Here is a 16,150-nt window from a genome sequence, read left to right as displayed (position 1 = left end):
ATATATATATATATATATATATATATATATATATATATATATATATATATATATCAAATGGGTTCCACCTGAACCCAACGCATGAACGCAATCGAGCTGGTTCAGTCAATTCAAAACAGAGCACAATTACACGTGTAGGGACGACAAAACAAAATGACCCCACTCCCCGACCCCATCAATCCAACGGCTAGTGATCTCGGCCACGTCGTGCACGCACGTCCCAACTTCCTCCGTCATCCGTTTGATCTGTTTCGCCCCGTGCGCTGGGTTTATCCTGTCCGCCCATTATTCACGCCCGGTGTTATCCACTCACCACGCGTGGCCACTCCAATTTGGAGGGTTCAACGGGCTTCTTGATTGCGATTGCCAATTCCGGTACCGAGCACGTTGGAGCGATCGATAGAAGACAGAAGAGAGCCCAAAGGAGCCGACTCATCTCTCTCTTCTCTTTTCTTCTCTTCCCTTCCCTTCCCTCCGAATCGTCGTCATGGCTCGCGATCTCTTCCTCGGCGAAGGGTCAAAAGGTTCGATCTTTTATCCTTTCCCGTCTCTTTGTTCCATTGACTTCGTGCGTGCATTCGCTTGTTTTTTATCTTGTTCGATGAATCATGTCGCGGATGATTCGTTTTAGTGTTGGGCATGATTTCCTGTCATTGTTTTGGCGCTTCGACTTCATGTTCACGTTTCTAGATGATTATGTTTCTGAGATGAAGAAACCTTTCTTCCAAATATCGATTTTTTTGGAATTCTTACGAATTTTCTATGTTCTCTATTTATTGTGTGTCGTATCTCTTCCTTTGATGATCTTTTTGGAGGGAAAATGGTGCAAAAGCTCATATTTCATTCCCCCTATCATGATCTCCATTTCTTTGCATCATCTTGGATTGAATTATTGGTTGAAGATTTTTTTCCCATTTTTTGGTGAGCCCTCTTTTGTTTAATAATGTTGCTGCATCTTGAAGCTACGAGATTTTCCTGTTGGCTTACTTCTGCTTTTAGCAATGTTAGGTCTGCTCCAAAGGGATCCTTGAGTAGTTACTGTTCGTGCGTGATTTGAGATCAACATGATAGGCGCATTTCTTAGTAGAGCTTTGATGTAAGCGTTCCTCACCTTAATCCCTTGGATTATTCTTTTTTCTGTTGGTGAATGTCGGGAAGAGGAGAATATTAAAAATCTAAAATTTATTTTCTCAACTTCCAGATTGGTTTTCGGTTATGCTTACCCGGCTTATGCGTGCTACAAGACCGTAGAACTGAACAAACCAGAGATTGAGCAGTTGCGTTTCTGGTGTCAGTACTGGTTAGTCCAACTATTTTGGATTGGATCAAGAAATTAATTTTGCTCCCTCTAGTATCTTTGGTTAAAAATGATTGCACTTTTCCAGGATTTTAATTGCATTATTGGCAGTCTTGGAGAGATTTGGGGATATTTTCTTTTCGTGGTAATCAAGTAAATCTATTTTATTTGAATGATTGATTCTTGTAATTTTGTCTTTTTATATTCTTATACCTTTTCTTGAAGGATGCCAATGTACTGTGAAGCAAAATTGGCACTCTACATATATTTATGGAATCCTAAGTTAAGAGTAAGACATTTTCTCCTGCATCTTATTTCCTCTACCCAGTCAAATCTTATTTTCCTATGTTTATATATTTTATCTAAATGGTTTCAGGGAACAACATATGTCTACGATACCTTCTTCAGGCCATATATCGCAAAGCATGAAACTGAGATTGATCGTAATTTGCTTGAGTTGAGAGCAAGGGTTTCAGATATTATGTTCATGTTCTGGCAGAAGGCTGCTGGTTATGGCCAAACCAGTTTCTTTGAGATTTTGAATTACGTTAGCTTTCTGTTGCAAGCACAAAGAACACAGCCTTCTCAGGTATGGTCGATCTGGAGAAAGTGGTTTTAACTGTTATTAATTGTTCTCCCTTGTTGTTGATCTAGGCTAAGAATTCCCTTCTGTTGTTGGCAATAATTTTCTGTTTTTGCATAGTTATTATATGCAAATATTGTTGGGTGAGAGTTATTCCTTGAACAATGAGTTCTGTTCCTGTTGCCCCCAGACTTGATTAACTTTAGCAAAGGCTTTGCAGGTTAGTTTGATAGCTTAGGACTTGTTTATATCAGGAAATAAATCCATTTAGTGTAACCATGCCATTGATTATCATAGTTGCTGGATTTTAGATCTTATGCAGGCTTAGCTTATTTCAATATACTCCATTCAGTGACATATAAAATGCAACTCACTTGTTTTTAGGTACTCAATTCAGTCATTGTGCTGTTTCTATCTGTCTAAACAAGTATGGTTAGCTAAACTTAGATCAGTTTTTTGTGGAATAAATGGGAGATCAGGGAAAAGCGGATGATTAAGTTTGATAGAGGAGTGTGGAAAGTCGCATGTAGTTCTTTTTATATATATAGTGTAAAATGACAGGCAGTTGTCCAACAAGATTTCTGATTTGTGTGTGTGATAAAACATGAAATTTGCTCACATAAACAGGAGTTAAAGCTGTGCATGATTCTTGGTATATGTTTCAATGGCTCTAAACATGTGCACAGGCAAGAATTATGCATATTTTATTTGGATTATTAAAGACATATGGCATAATTAAAGAGATATGTTTAATTCTTTCTTCTAGGGGCACATGATCATCTGGCCTTAAATCTGTGTCTAATGATCTTCAAGTACTTTAGAATATTTAACGAGGCAGGGATGGCTCGATATGTTAATGCCTTTTTCTTTTCTAAGTTAACTTTTATCTAACCTTGAACTAGCATTCGATATCTCCACTTTGTAATAGTTTAGTCTCACTTGGTAATTGGAGCAAATAATTTGATGACATTGTCCAGGTTAAGTTTTGATGGCCTGGTGATTAGGATTTAGTTTCAATGGCTCTACTTTTGCAAACATCAAAAACTTAAATATAACAAATAGAAAAATGAGAATATTAGAAAAAAAAAGAATAAATTGTCCCAGTTATAATAATTCGGAATAAGATGGATGCAATTCTATGACATTAGTTACAATTTATAAAAATTAGAAAATAATGAAAGAATGGTAAAGGAATGGAACAAATTAAATTTAGAAAATTTCATCTCCAAAAAGTTAAAATTAGTCCATCTAGCTACTCTACTAGAGCACCAAAGAATGGGGTGTTCAATTGATCTTAGCCTATGGAGGCAGTAAAGGCTAAGGCCAGCTGCGAGGCTTCTATCATAGTTAAGTTGCTGAGGCCATTTGAGTTGTGTGATGTATGTATCTAAATCACCTTAAAGTGAAGTAAAGTTTTTAAAAAATTAAATGTTTCATGAAGAAAATTCTTTTTTGTTATTATTTTTCTGATTTAGGAAAGAATTCTAAAAGATAAAAATAAGATTGTGTTATATGGGAGTATTAACATGCCAGTTTACTCTTGAATGGTCTTTGTGATCATTTCACTTTGTTTGACTGTATGTGAAACAATTAATCCAGGCCCAAAATCAGTATACCTTCATCTAATCTAACCTTTTTGCCCAATTTGTTAACTCCATACCATTGTAAAATTTTTGGAATCTTTCCCAGAATTTGAATGAAAGTCATTGGTTGTTAGTGGCGTCATATAAATTTTTCTTCTGTGGCTTTTTGTGGTAGCCTTGAGATAAAATTGGATGGGGTATCTCTAATTTCTGGTGAATCCATTATTATACCACAATATAGTTGTTTATATCTTTTGATTATTCATTTGAGTAGGCAACATCTTTCTTCAATCAATGTGAATAAGTAATCGGGTGAATCAACTTTTCTACATGCATCTTGGTCTTTTACTTCTACACTATTATTATTTATGATGTATGATAGTCCAAGTTAATTGCATCAGGGACCTCATGCTAGGTTATCTCCACTTTAGAGGACCATGGCTTTACCTTTTAAACCCTGATCTCGCTAATATTTGTAACCTCTTTTGATAATTGTACAGTAGCCACAACATTTTTCCTTTTTCCTATTCATTCTGTTAGATGATTTGCACTCGTCTAATGCACTGTGTAAATCTCATGCTTAAACTTTCCCCCTTTTATGAGTGCCTTTTACTCCATATATGCTATTTGATGACAGGCTTAAAAAATGGATTCATTCTTTTTGTTTGACAGCTGGATATAAAATCTGCTCTACCTTTATAAAACATATAGATGGATTGTTGTATAGAAAAGATTAGAAATCTTTCATCTTTTTCATACTAATTGTCTGTTTATAAGCCTATCTTTTAGCATGGAGCTGGCAACAATGATTTCACATAACTAGATGCTTTGAAGTATCTAATAAATGTTGTGTTAAAATTAAATTGAAGTCCATTCATATCTAATAGATGATGATTCGCCACTAGGAACATTTAACTTCCGAATCCAAATTGGTGCGTTGCTTGTGCTTGTTGTTTCCGGTTCCTAGTCTACAGTTATTACACGTGATTATACAGTCACTCTTACACGACTCCTGATAGAATTTACTGCTTTGATGTATATCACCTGTTTCTTGCTTGTTTCTTGAAATTTCACAAATTTATAGTCAAATTTCATGGAACTGCCACAATCTAAGCAGCCACAGGAACTGCAGCGAGCGCATCAGTTACCTTCTCCAGAGCCACCTGTTCATCAACCTGCGACATCTCAGCAGCCTCAACATGAAACAAGAATGCTGCCTAGCCTAATCAAGAACCAGCCGCAGGAACAGTCGAGAAAGTTTGGTGTACATCTCCGGGCAGCATCTCCAGTCCAGCCACATCAGTTTCCTTCTCCGGTGCCATCTGCTGATCAACCTACAAGATCTCAGACACCTCACCAAGAAACAAAAGTGCTGCCTAGCCCCATCAAGAACAAACTACAGACAGCATCTGCAGTCGAGCAACAAGACTCAGGTCCTGGCACAGACAGTTCACAAACTGCAAACCAGCCTTCTCCAAGTGAGGAACCAATGCAGGTCGACCCCATAAATTCTCAGGACATAGAGCACTCATCAAATCCACCGTCAGAGGAGACGGCCACCGAGGAGGCGATACGCGTGACACGTAACAGGTTGAGGAAGCGAGCTGCTATTGGTGTTACTGGCCCTGTCTAGTTGTTTGGAGCATCCAATTCTTCTTTCTATTCTTTTGTTTGAATGATCAATAGATTGATTTGTTGGTGAAGGATCACGAGATGATTGTTTTGTTCATTAAGACAAGTTTTGATTTCTCATTGTAAATACGATTTTGTAAGAAGAACATGGGCAAGTATGAGTTCCGGTCCCCCATTGTCATTAGAAATGACTTTGTACATGGTAAGACAAAGTTTATGAAACTCTTTACTTGGATGATTATGATGATGATACAGTGTGGTTCAAACGGAGAAAAACCAAAATGCTGATAACCTGGGAATGGTGTTGAATTATTTGGAGCTTTCTCTTGCCATATGATTGATAATGAGTTTATACTGCATATTTATATATTTATTATTAGATAAAAATAAAATAATTTTTAGTATATATAAGAGATCTAGAGTGGGATCAATTATCAGATTTTAAACTTTAATCTCATGTTGGAAGCAGGTAAGGATATGAATTGACATGTAAATATCTGTCAGATGGATGTATTACATTTACCTTAGAATAACAATTATGGATGAGTGATTTAGGTTCACCAAAGTCAATGAATTAGATATCTCATTGAAGTGGATCATGACAAATGGTATCAAATACGATCTAGAATCGAGGAAGCTGAGACTCTAGCAAGAGAAAAATTATCCATTGATGGTGATACATAGCATGTCATAATCTGAAATCCACTGGGCTGAGACTTGCATTTTGCTAAATTTTAATCCTTATTGAGAGATTATAATATTCTAATTTTGCATCAGAAATTAAGAAGAGATTTGAATGAAAATATTGATGAGTCTCCTGTGAGTAAATTTGCATAAGCATTCTAGGTTAATTAATATATTTAATATTGTTAAAAACTTAAAATAATAGAGTGCAAAAGATTGATGGAAAGAGAGTAGAATGACTAAGGGGTGAGAGAGTATCATATACAATAGGTTTTTTTTTAATTTTATATTTATAATAAAAATATTTAAATATTCAAAAAAATATTTTTGACAATGAATAATGAAGAATATTGGTTTCTATAAGCTATGAATAAAAGCATTATTTGTTAATATAATAGATAAGAAAACAAGTTTTGTCGGTGTTAGTTGTTCTAGTTGAAAGTTGACTAAGATCCAATCTAATTCCCTTTTCTTCTCCGAGAATTACATCAAGGTACTCCTAATAAATTAGACTTTTAATGTTCAATGCCACTAAATGTACCTGGGAATCCCTTTTATAATGGGCGCTTGGGACTATTATTCCCGATCAATACACAATTCTTGCAATAATAGGAGCGTGGAGTTTGATTATAATTGTTAATCGACCATGTTAAACCCGGGATTATACTACTCTTCTCTACGTAGCATTTATTGGGTAGCTTTGATGTGTCGATAAGGTGGCTTCGACGTGTTGTCCACATGAAGCCCATTGATCGACTGCGTGTAGCTAATGTGTCTTCTACATGGCATTAGCGTGTCGATCATGTGGAGTTAGATCATCGCCCAGTAGAGCTAAACTACTAAGATGAAGTTAGCGTATCAAGCGCACGACACTAACATGTCAACTACTTCTTTATTTTCATAAAAAGTTAAAAAAATATTTTCTTTTATACATATTCGTATTTGGTTGATATACATTTCTGAGCTTACAATTTATACTACAAATTGCAAATTATTAAAAGACAGGCGTCGATCGATAATCAACTCAAAGAAGAGGGGTTCATTTGTAAAAGTACACCTCGATATCATTAAGAGAATTAAAAGCTTGTAATGTTCTAAAGCCCAGCTGTTGGAGCACGTCGCAACCGTTCGCACTTCGTGTTCCCAGCGACGGTGACTCGGGCGGCCACGAGCAGGAACCCTAGATCTGCCGCCCGCCCGCCCACCCCTTCGTCCCCGCCGACGGCCTGGGTCCTGATCGGGTCCCGCATTGCCGATCGACGGTGGCTTCTTCTTTGCCCGTATCGCGATCTCGGGAGCGATCGGAAGCCCCGGCGCTTGGATCTGGACGCCGTTGGTGCGTTTGAGCTTCAGCCGTGGCGCGGCGGGCGGGGGATCGTAATGCGTCCGGGGATCTGAAAGTTGGGTTGATCGCCGGTTTTGGAGTGTTTCGGTAGTCGTAGCAGCGATTGCTGGCATCTTTTCCTGGATTAAGGAGGCTCGTTGTTTGATTCTTGCGTCTAAAGGGTCGATCTGGGCTGGTGTTGGTGAATCCCATTGACACGGAGTTCCGGTTTGCGATATGGATTTGACTGATATTAGTGAGGAGCTGGCTCATATCGAGGGGCAGATCAGCGATATCTTTCGGGCTTTATCGTAAGCATAAATGCTTTCTTTACTGGAACTTGACAGTTCTGTTTGCTGATGGGTAGAATCTCTGGTTTCCAGTTGTTTGAGGTTTATGTGAATTGGTGGGGGCAAAAGTTAGTGCGTGCTAAAATTTGTCCTCGATCTGGAATACCTACATGGCCACGATGATCTCATGACTTTCTTTTCTACTGCATTAAATAAAGAAAAAAAATGAAGTAGAAGAAATTTGAGATTATTTCGACATAAGTGTTGTGTTTGGAATTACTTTCTAATATATTGAAAATATCGATTGTAGATGTGGGTGATCTTATTAGTTGGAAAAGCAACAACAGATATTTGTTGCCTAAAAAAATTATGATTAAAGTTTCTATTTGAGAAAAAAATTGCAGAAGCCAATGGACATAAAATTTGATAACCTTGATTTTAAATATTGATTGTTAAAAAGCTACAGATGTTGCCACAGTATAAATATATTTCCTTCTCTCTCTCCCTAAAGAAAAAGAAAACATTTACAATTCTTACTATCTTTTGTAGTTCAGATGGTCCTCCTTGCCCGAATTGAAGAAAAAGGATAATTTCTGTAGATGATTCAGTCATATCTGGGGAAACCATGTTGTGATGTCTAATTGCTTTCAAAAATGTTCAACAGAAATGGATTTCAGAAACTGGAGAAGATCAAGGACTCGAATAGACGGAGTAGGCAGTTAGAAGAACTGACTGGCAAGCTGAGGGAATGCAAGAGGTATATTCTGGGGATTCTAATTTCTTCGAGTGTTCATCTGCGATATTTTTCTTACTCTTTGTTCAGTGTCCTAATTAATGTCTCTTTCTGGTCACAAGCCCTCTGTGATGACTTATATTAGAGCAGAGTTTGGGACTGACCAATGCATGGAAAATCAACATATGCTAGCTGGTAATCTATGCATCAAGAATATGATAGGTGGTGTTTGCTCTGGAAGTCTATAATGCAGTCAGGTGTTCTCTATGCAGCTAGAGTCCTTGGTGCATACCTAGAACCTGCATTCAATAATTGGCCAGACTTTTGCTGTGAACCTTTTCTTATTGTCCTTTATGAATATAATGTTAGATCTTATGTTCATAAATTTCATTTATTTGCACTTCTATTTTTTTGTTCAATAATCAGTGTGGCATTTTTAAGATGCTCAATTAGCAAGGTGTTACATTATAAGTTTTTGTCATTTTCTTGCCTGATAATCAATTGGAGTTTTGTGTCACGGTGTCTTACTAGGCTTATCAAAGAGTTTGAAAGAGTCATGAAGGAAGAGGAGATTAGAAATACTCATGATACAAACAAGAGGCTGAATGAGAAAAAACAATCAATGGTATCTTTTTTCGTCCTTAAATTCACAGTTTAAATTGGTGTATCAGATAATATTCTGTTACTAATGGACAGCTTACTAATTGGATAGCTTCGATTTTGCAGATTAAAGAACTGAATTCTTATGTTGCTCTGAAGAAGCAGTGAGTTGTTCTCTCTGTACTATTTACTTTATGACTTGTTTTTATTGTAGCGAAATGAAGCTTGTGTTCATGGTGCATGTTTAAAATCTTGCCTATATATCATATATCATACTGAAACAAAGTAATAGTAAGGATGCACAATGAGATAAAATTGTTTCCATCGGATTATATTATGTTGTGAGAACTTTGAGGAAAATATAACCATCCTTCTGTTGAGGGGCTTTTATCATACTAAGGCGAACATGAATGGGCATTATAATTTATCAATAAAGCAAAGCATGTAACATTTTGTAGTCTTAGTTTTGAGTATTTGTGTTGCTTAAGAAGAAGAGTCACATAATATCCTTGACAGTAATGGTGGATAAATAACAAATAAGCTAGTACGCATAGATGGACCGAACAGTCCTAGGTTGACTCCAAATTTTAGTCTGGTTACCTTATGAACATCATTTTTGGGTCTAGTCAAGTTACCTTAGAGGTGGTCTTTTTTTAATCTTTTAGGCAACTGAAACAATTTTCAGTAAAGCTCCTATTATAAACATCTAATAGGTTCAAGATAGTTGTTGAGAAGTCTTTATTTCAAAGAGTTCATATTAGGAGGTTATCCAAAGGGAAGTTTGAACTCGGTTTAAAACCTTTAGTTCTTACTATATTTTGAAATATTCAAATTAGATAGCAGATCTGGTTTGACAAATTTACATTGTTATTTGGCTGAACCTTTCAAATTTGCACATGAAATGTTTCTAAAATGTGTATGATATCTGGTTTGTCTCTCTCTTCTTCCTGTGCTCTTCTTTTATTATTCTTCTACATTTTATCTCATTTACTCAATTTCTTGACTTTTTATTAAAAATATAAAAAGGTAAAAAATTAGCTAGCACTCTGATCTCGCCATGTAGATTCTAAGGAAAATTTAGTCCTCCTGAATGATAACTCCTGGCAGTAGTGGAAGAGTCAGCAGTTAATCAACTATTAAAGAGCCAACTATTTCGTGTCCATTAATTGTCAAACAAATGTCTGTAGTTGAACATGGGTAATTATTCAGTTTCCATCCTGGCCTTAAACCTAACCCTAAAAGCCAAAACTCTATATATATCTTATATCCTAAAAGTCCTAAGCTGACTAAGCCTCATAATCTAGAAACCTTAGACCCAAAATCTAATGCCTAAATGCTTAACCTTAAATTCTAGAAAATGCCTTACTCTAAATGTTACCATTGAAACTAAAACCCTAAAATTCCTTAACTGTAAATACATAGAGATCTTAATCTGTAAATTTCACATCCTATTAGTTTGTGGTTAGTATTACTTATAGATATTTGTTGGACATTAGCAAACAAACAGGATAATATTATTAATAAAAAAATTGGTGAAATATATTCTTCAAACATTCCAAGAACATAGTTTCTCGCAAGTTCTAAATGTGGAAATCAGTTACTCCAACAAAATATAAAATGAAAGATGCCTTCTCATCTTGTGTCTATTATTACATTATATTGGCAGTGTAGACTCCTTTGGAGTAATGGACTCCTGTTGCAGTGTGGACTCTTGAATATTAGTAAATGAAAATCTCCATCTGACCATCATTAAGTGATTTCTGTTCTACTCCACCATGTCTGGTATGATGTTGTCACCTTTATAGATGTTAGGGATAGTATGCTGAATTTTGATATGAAACAGAATCTTTGTTTTTCCGCTGTTTTCTTAGTTAATGATGTTACTGTAGCATATTCCCCATTAAGTTAGAAATTTAGAATAATTTAAGGTTAGTTATATGCACTGTGCAGGAGATTGCACTATGCAGCTAGTCATCTTGACTAATAGCTATTAGGTTAGTTATATTTCTAGCCTTTTCTTAATAGCAAACTTTCATCACTGTCATAATTTTTGGCAGTATTTTATTTTTAAATTTTTTGTTTGTAATTTGCAGGCATGCAAGTGAAAATAAACGACTAGATCTCTTTGATGGTCCTGATGGTGGAGATGTGTTTGCTGAAGAAAATGTTCTATTGGCATCATGTGAGTACTCTTTGGATTACCTCATTGCATATATATCCATTAACTTGAAGTGCAACTTAGACATGCAGGAGAATATTCTTAGGTTGTATTACCAAGCATTTCTTTACTTTGCATTTGTTGAAAATGCCTGAATGGTTCTTACATTTTCTTGCACTTGATTCTAAGTGTTCTTTTAGTAACACTGGAAGTTTTGCCAAATCAAGAATTGTCATGTTGGTTGCCATGAGCTGAGCTCTGCCAAGAATTCTGATACATGACTAGGGCCAATTGTTAGTATGTGTTGCCAGGTAGGTGATCAGCTATTGCAGTGTTGCTGCCATGCCATGTTTCAGCCAGCAACTAGCATCATACATGTCGTTGACATGGTTGGGCTAGTTGCAGTCCTGAAAACACCCAAATACAAATTAAAAACAATTCTGCTACAAATGACTTTTATAGAAACCACTTACCTCTCATCTATGACTTCTGACCTCTGTATAGCATCCCACGATTGAATCATGGTCCTGCTGTGTTGAGGAAGACACAGTGGCAGCGGAGACTCTCAACCCTAAGTCATTTCAAAATACTTGATCCTCAATTCATCTTTTAAAATGTGTAGATGAATCAGACCAGTAATGCTCGGTTCAATTCCCTAATGGCCAGCTCAATGTCCTAATTGCTGGATTGGCTGAATAAAACAAAGAACAAATTGCTTTTGTGTATTCTGCTGTGACTCCCCTCTTCCTCCTCTTTTCAGGTTTCAAGGACATGGACAGAATTCCTTGATTGTAATATCCAATAATTTTACATTTGAAATTATGATTAAACATCTGGACAACATCAATTAAGCCTACTCTATGGCAGTTATTAAAATAGAAGGCTTCCTAGGTAGTTATAATCGGTACCGGAGGCACCCCGTAGGTCTATGTGCTAGAAATCCTGTTTTGCATAATCACTCTTAAGTAAAATATTTTAACCTAAGATTGCTGATTTTTTTCTTATGAAATGTCTTGCAGCTATGACCAATCAGCAGTTAATGGACAACGGAAACCGAATGATGGACGAAACAGACCAGGCTATTGAACGGTCAAAGAAGGTTGGTTTCCCTTCGTTCATCTGCACTAGATCACTCTAAAGATTGTCTTTGTTGTCCATTTCATTAGCTTGATGATTATGTGTTTGACCTTTTGTTTGTTTTTACTTGGTGGAGTCGTATAGATCTGCCCAGAGTCTTCCAAAATCCAAGTTATATATTTTTGTTCCATCTGCATATAAGTATTTTTCACCTGTAATCAATTATGTTGGTGCAAAGCTTCCACATTAAATGCCTTATTGCCATTACTGTGGTGATCGATTTCTACATAGAGAACCACTCCTTCATGTGTTGATTTTTCTATTCAAAGAAGGCATTAACCTGCACTCTTGTTGGATTGGTTGGGTTGCATATGGTCTTCTTTGTTCTCATTCAGCTAATAATTTTGCCGGTGCCTACAGACAGCTCTTTGGTTTTTGGGGACTTTATATACTTTTTGTCATTTTGCAAGTGTAGACCATGCTGTACATTGACAAGTTTTTATTGCATGTTTTGGTTTTTAGTTTTAAGTTATTTAGCATGATTTTTACTAATTGTTTCATAGACCTCCTTTGTGCTTGGAAGATTCTTTATGGGGTGAAGCTTTTTAAAATATTTTTCTTGCTCTACATATGTCATTTGGGAAAAGTGGTGGTTGATGTTCAAAAGCTCCATCGTAGACTCCATGATTTTCTTGCTAATGAAAAGCTGTGGCCAGCAATGTGAAACCCAAAAACAAACTATTGCTTATTAATAAATTTTCTTGTCATAGATGTGCTACCGTAACATTCTTTTTAACCATCATACTTTGAATATATAGGTTGTTGAAGAAACTGTCAATGTTGGAGCAGAGACAGCAGCTTCTCTGAAGGCACAGGTCTGTCATAATGAGTTCAGAATCCTCATTTTTTTACCGCATTAGAACATCTTTTGGAGTCCATGTGAAAGCACATTGTTTCTGGTGTTATAATATTTCACAAACTTGGCAGACCGAGCAAATGAGTAGAATTGTGAATGAACTGGATTCGATCCATTTTTCAATTAAGAAAGCATCTCAACTGGTGAAGGAAATTGGCAGACAGGTCATTTTCTCATGAAGCTATTGCATGGTTCTCTAGTTGTCAAGAAGTCTCCTTTTTGACTTGTACTCATTTTTCCTATTATGAATTTTAGGTTGCAACTGATCGATGTATAATGGGAATGCTTTTCCTGATCGTGATTGGAGTTATAACCATCATAATAGTGAAGGTGGGTTGTTTATTGGCTCTCTAGCATATCTGTAGTTGTCTTTCTTCTATTACACGACCACTTTGCCTTGACTGAAGATTCTACCAGAATTAGTTAGCAGAACATGGCTTTCAACATTCATGTTGGATCCATATCTAAACTAAATCATTATTTTCTTGGCTGATCCATAAATTTGAAGATGCAACAACAATTTCAAGAGATCGTTCTAAGAAATGAACATATCATGAATAATTTAATTCATCCACCTCGTGTTTTTTAACAGACCAAGGCAATCAGTAATTTTCTTCAACTACATTTCAAAGTGAAACATTTACTTATTATTTCTTGAATTAAAATCAATTTCTTGCACCTAGATATTTTGTTTGCTTGCATCGTTGAGTCTCCAGATTTCAGATATAATTTTTACATGTTTTCAAGGGATGAAAATTAGTTGTATGTTGCTAGAAATGGAGTTTACTCTGTGTAGTTGCAAGTACTATTTTTCGAAGGGAATAAACATCTTAATTTGCTCTTCCATTGTCATATTGCATACTAGCATAGGATTTTAGCTTTACACAGTCATTGATACTCTGTGAAGGTGCAAGAGTTGTGGGTTTGTTGCAATGTTCAGTTGATTTTCTCAAAGATCTCATAATGAACAGTTGATGTAAAATCTTATTCATTGTTCATTTGATTCTTCTCTTATCGATTTTTAAGAAGTTTATCACTGAATTTTCAGCTTGTGCATCCAAATAATAAAGACATTCGGGATATTCCTGGACTTGCTCCTCCAGCCAACCGGAAGCTTCTTTGATGTCTATGTGGCAGTTGTGAGTTAGCACTTCGACACTCAATTTCTCCTGTTAGTGTTCCATTATCTACTTGGTGCAATCGTTAAGTGCATTCCTCTATCTTATTTGTTGGATTTGCTACAACCATTTCCAATTCTCTCTATTGTTTCATAATGGTGTAATTTAGTAATACAACATTTAGTTGACAGAACAGCATGTATAATTGTCTAAAAGGTGTATACTTATCCTTTCAAAATCTCAAATATTTTTTTTCTGTAATTGTCAAAGGTGACAAATTGTGCTTCATGGTTTATCATCACAATCTCAACAAGAATTGTTTGGCTAATTACCATTTCAGCTGTCTTATATTTATGCTAATCATTCATCAGGCTACCTATTTTATCCCGAGTTAAAGCTTACTAACGTTCATCTTGCCTTCTGTTAGTTTATTTGGTGATTCTGACACCCTATTATTAAAACTATTAGCATGCATTTTTTTTCTTCTGGTGTTACAGCTTAACCAACAGATGCATAAATTTATTACAACATAATCGAGGTTATGATCTTGGTTGTTGATGCTAGATCTGATATAATTGCTGAATTGCATCATGCAATAGGTTTACAGTTTTCAAGAATAGCTTGCATGTCTATGCTCCGGTGAATAATTTCTCCTGGTATTACAGCTCAATGAACAGATGTGTAATTCTTTGGCACAGTATGATGAGGGTTATATGATCTTGGGTTTTTATGCCATATACGATTAAAATTGCTGAATTGGAATGTGCAATAGGTTTACAATTATCATGAACAGCTTTCATGCCTTTCTCCCAGTGTTAAAGCTTAACCAACAGATTTATTGCTCTTTGGCACAACACCATCAGGTTTATGATCCCGGCTGCTGATGCCTCAAGTGTGTCACCCACTAAACAGTAATAAAAGAGTAGCTTTCATGTGCATGCTTTGGTAACTAATTACTGTGGATGATTGCCAGCAAGTTGAAGAATTAAGTTTTAGTCTCAGGATATGCCTACTTCATTACAACCCTTCTCAGAACTCTTATTGGCCATCAGTCTTTTCCTTTGTTTTGTCTTTCTACCAGATGGGTTGAAATCCGATTGACTACTAAAATCCACATGAAGATGGCAATGAAGCCGAAGAGTTACTGTCTTAGCTGCAGGCAGGTATTATTATTATTTTTTATGGTTTAAAAAAAAATAAAATTCACAAGAATTTGTTATTTTTATTTTATTTGACTAAAGTCAAGAAACTTAAGCGGCTTATAATAAACAACCAAAATTAAATATAATTTGTGTCTAAAAGGGGGTTTGTATAACCCAGAGTTAACAGAAATGCAACTACCTGCCACTGGATTGTTGATATTAGCACTTATTTTGATCCAAATTATTGTAAAAAGTTGATTTTCTTTTTCTATTTAGTTTTATCTTGATGAACAGAAAACAGGAAAAAAAGAAACTGGATAGCTTTATCTTAGAAATGCTTTGGACGCTGGTCTCTTTGCGACAGCAATGATTATTTGGATAGCATTTCCATAATCGAAATCCAAAGGAGAAATATCGTACGAAAGTCATGTAATGGATAGTCATGCAAAGAAGAATCAGATTCTTTTTTATTAAAAGGGTTTTAATAAATAAAAATATAAAAATAGTATTTATTTTTTACAAAATAAAAATATTTGTTCATTACATTAAACGGTGTACATGACACTCTTTCCTGACTCAAACATAAATTTTATTATTTTATATAATAATACACTAATTAACCTGAATATCCTAATAAAAATAATATTTATTATTACATCTTAACATCTATTTAGAGAACAAAACCAACTCACTGGTGGCCGTGGTTGGCGGACTTTTTTTTTTGAATTAAAAAAGTATAAAATATAGATTATCTAAAATATCCTATCATATGATTTTATGTTTTTAGTATCATGATGAACTTCTGAAATTTCATCAGTAAAAAATGGAATATATTTAGGTTTTGCAATAATATCCAGGGATAAATATGAAAATTACCAACTTGAGAGGAATATATATATATATATATATATATATATATATATATATATATATATATATATATACGTGCAGAGGTGGAACACATTACAGCAAACAGTATATGACCATTGTCTCAGCTTCTTCAGCAAAAGAGG

The 16,150-nt window shown here is 35.4% G+C and overlaps 2 protein-coding genes across 3 annotated transcripts; both read left to right on the top strand.

The window, feature by feature from the left end:
• Positions 1-352: 352 nt before the first annotated feature.
• LOC135597042 (putative HVA22-like protein g) lies at positions 353-5,336 on the top strand. The gene is made up of 7 exons (XM_065089450.1): positions 353-524; positions 1,009-1,096; positions 1,202-1,300; positions 1,386-1,442; positions 1,523-1,586; positions 1,674-1,886; positions 4,581-5,336. The coding sequence occupies exons 2-7, from the start codon at positions 1,065-1,067 to the stop codon at positions 5,094-5,096; spliced, it is 981 nt and encodes a 326-aa protein (XP_064945522.1). The 5' UTR covers positions 353-524; positions 1,009-1,064; the 3' UTR covers positions 5,097-5,336.
• A 1,579-nt stretch (positions 5,337-6,915) lies between these two features.
• Positions 6,916-15,279, top strand: LOC135597043 (novel plant SNARE 11-like). 2 transcript variants are annotated; one of them, XM_065089452.1, is made up of 11 exons: positions 6,916-7,414; positions 8,058-8,150; positions 8,658-8,751; positions 8,853-8,890; positions 10,820-10,908; positions 11,904-11,983; positions 12,780-12,836; positions 12,949-13,041; positions 13,133-13,207; positions 13,926-14,016; positions 15,077-15,279. In XM_065089452.1, the coding sequence occupies exons 1-10, from the start codon at positions 7,341-7,343 to the stop codon at positions 13,998-14,000; spliced, it is 768 nt and encodes a 255-aa protein (XP_064945524.1). In that variant the 5' UTR covers positions 6,916-7,340; the 3' UTR covers positions 14,001-14,016; positions 15,077-15,279. The 2 variants fall into 2 exon arrangements, with proteins under 2 accessions (XP_064945524.1, XP_064945523.1); XM_065089451.1 differs by lacking the exon at positions 15,077-15,279 and having other exon boundaries at positions 6,917-7,414; positions 13,926-14,293.
• Positions 15,280-16,150: the final 871 nt, after the last annotated feature.

This window comes from Musa acuminata, chromosome BXJ1-11, assembly GCF_036884655.1.
Source record: "Musa acuminata AAA Group cultivar baxijiao chromosome BXJ1-11, Cavendish_Baxijiao_AAA, whole genome shotgun sequence".
Classification (NCBI taxonomy): Eukaryota; Viridiplantae; Streptophyta; class Magnoliopsida; order Zingiberales; family Musaceae; genus Musa; species Musa acuminata.
The sequence above is the reverse complement of the archived record's forward strand: the minus strand, read 5'-3'. Positions and strand labels throughout refer to the sequence as shown.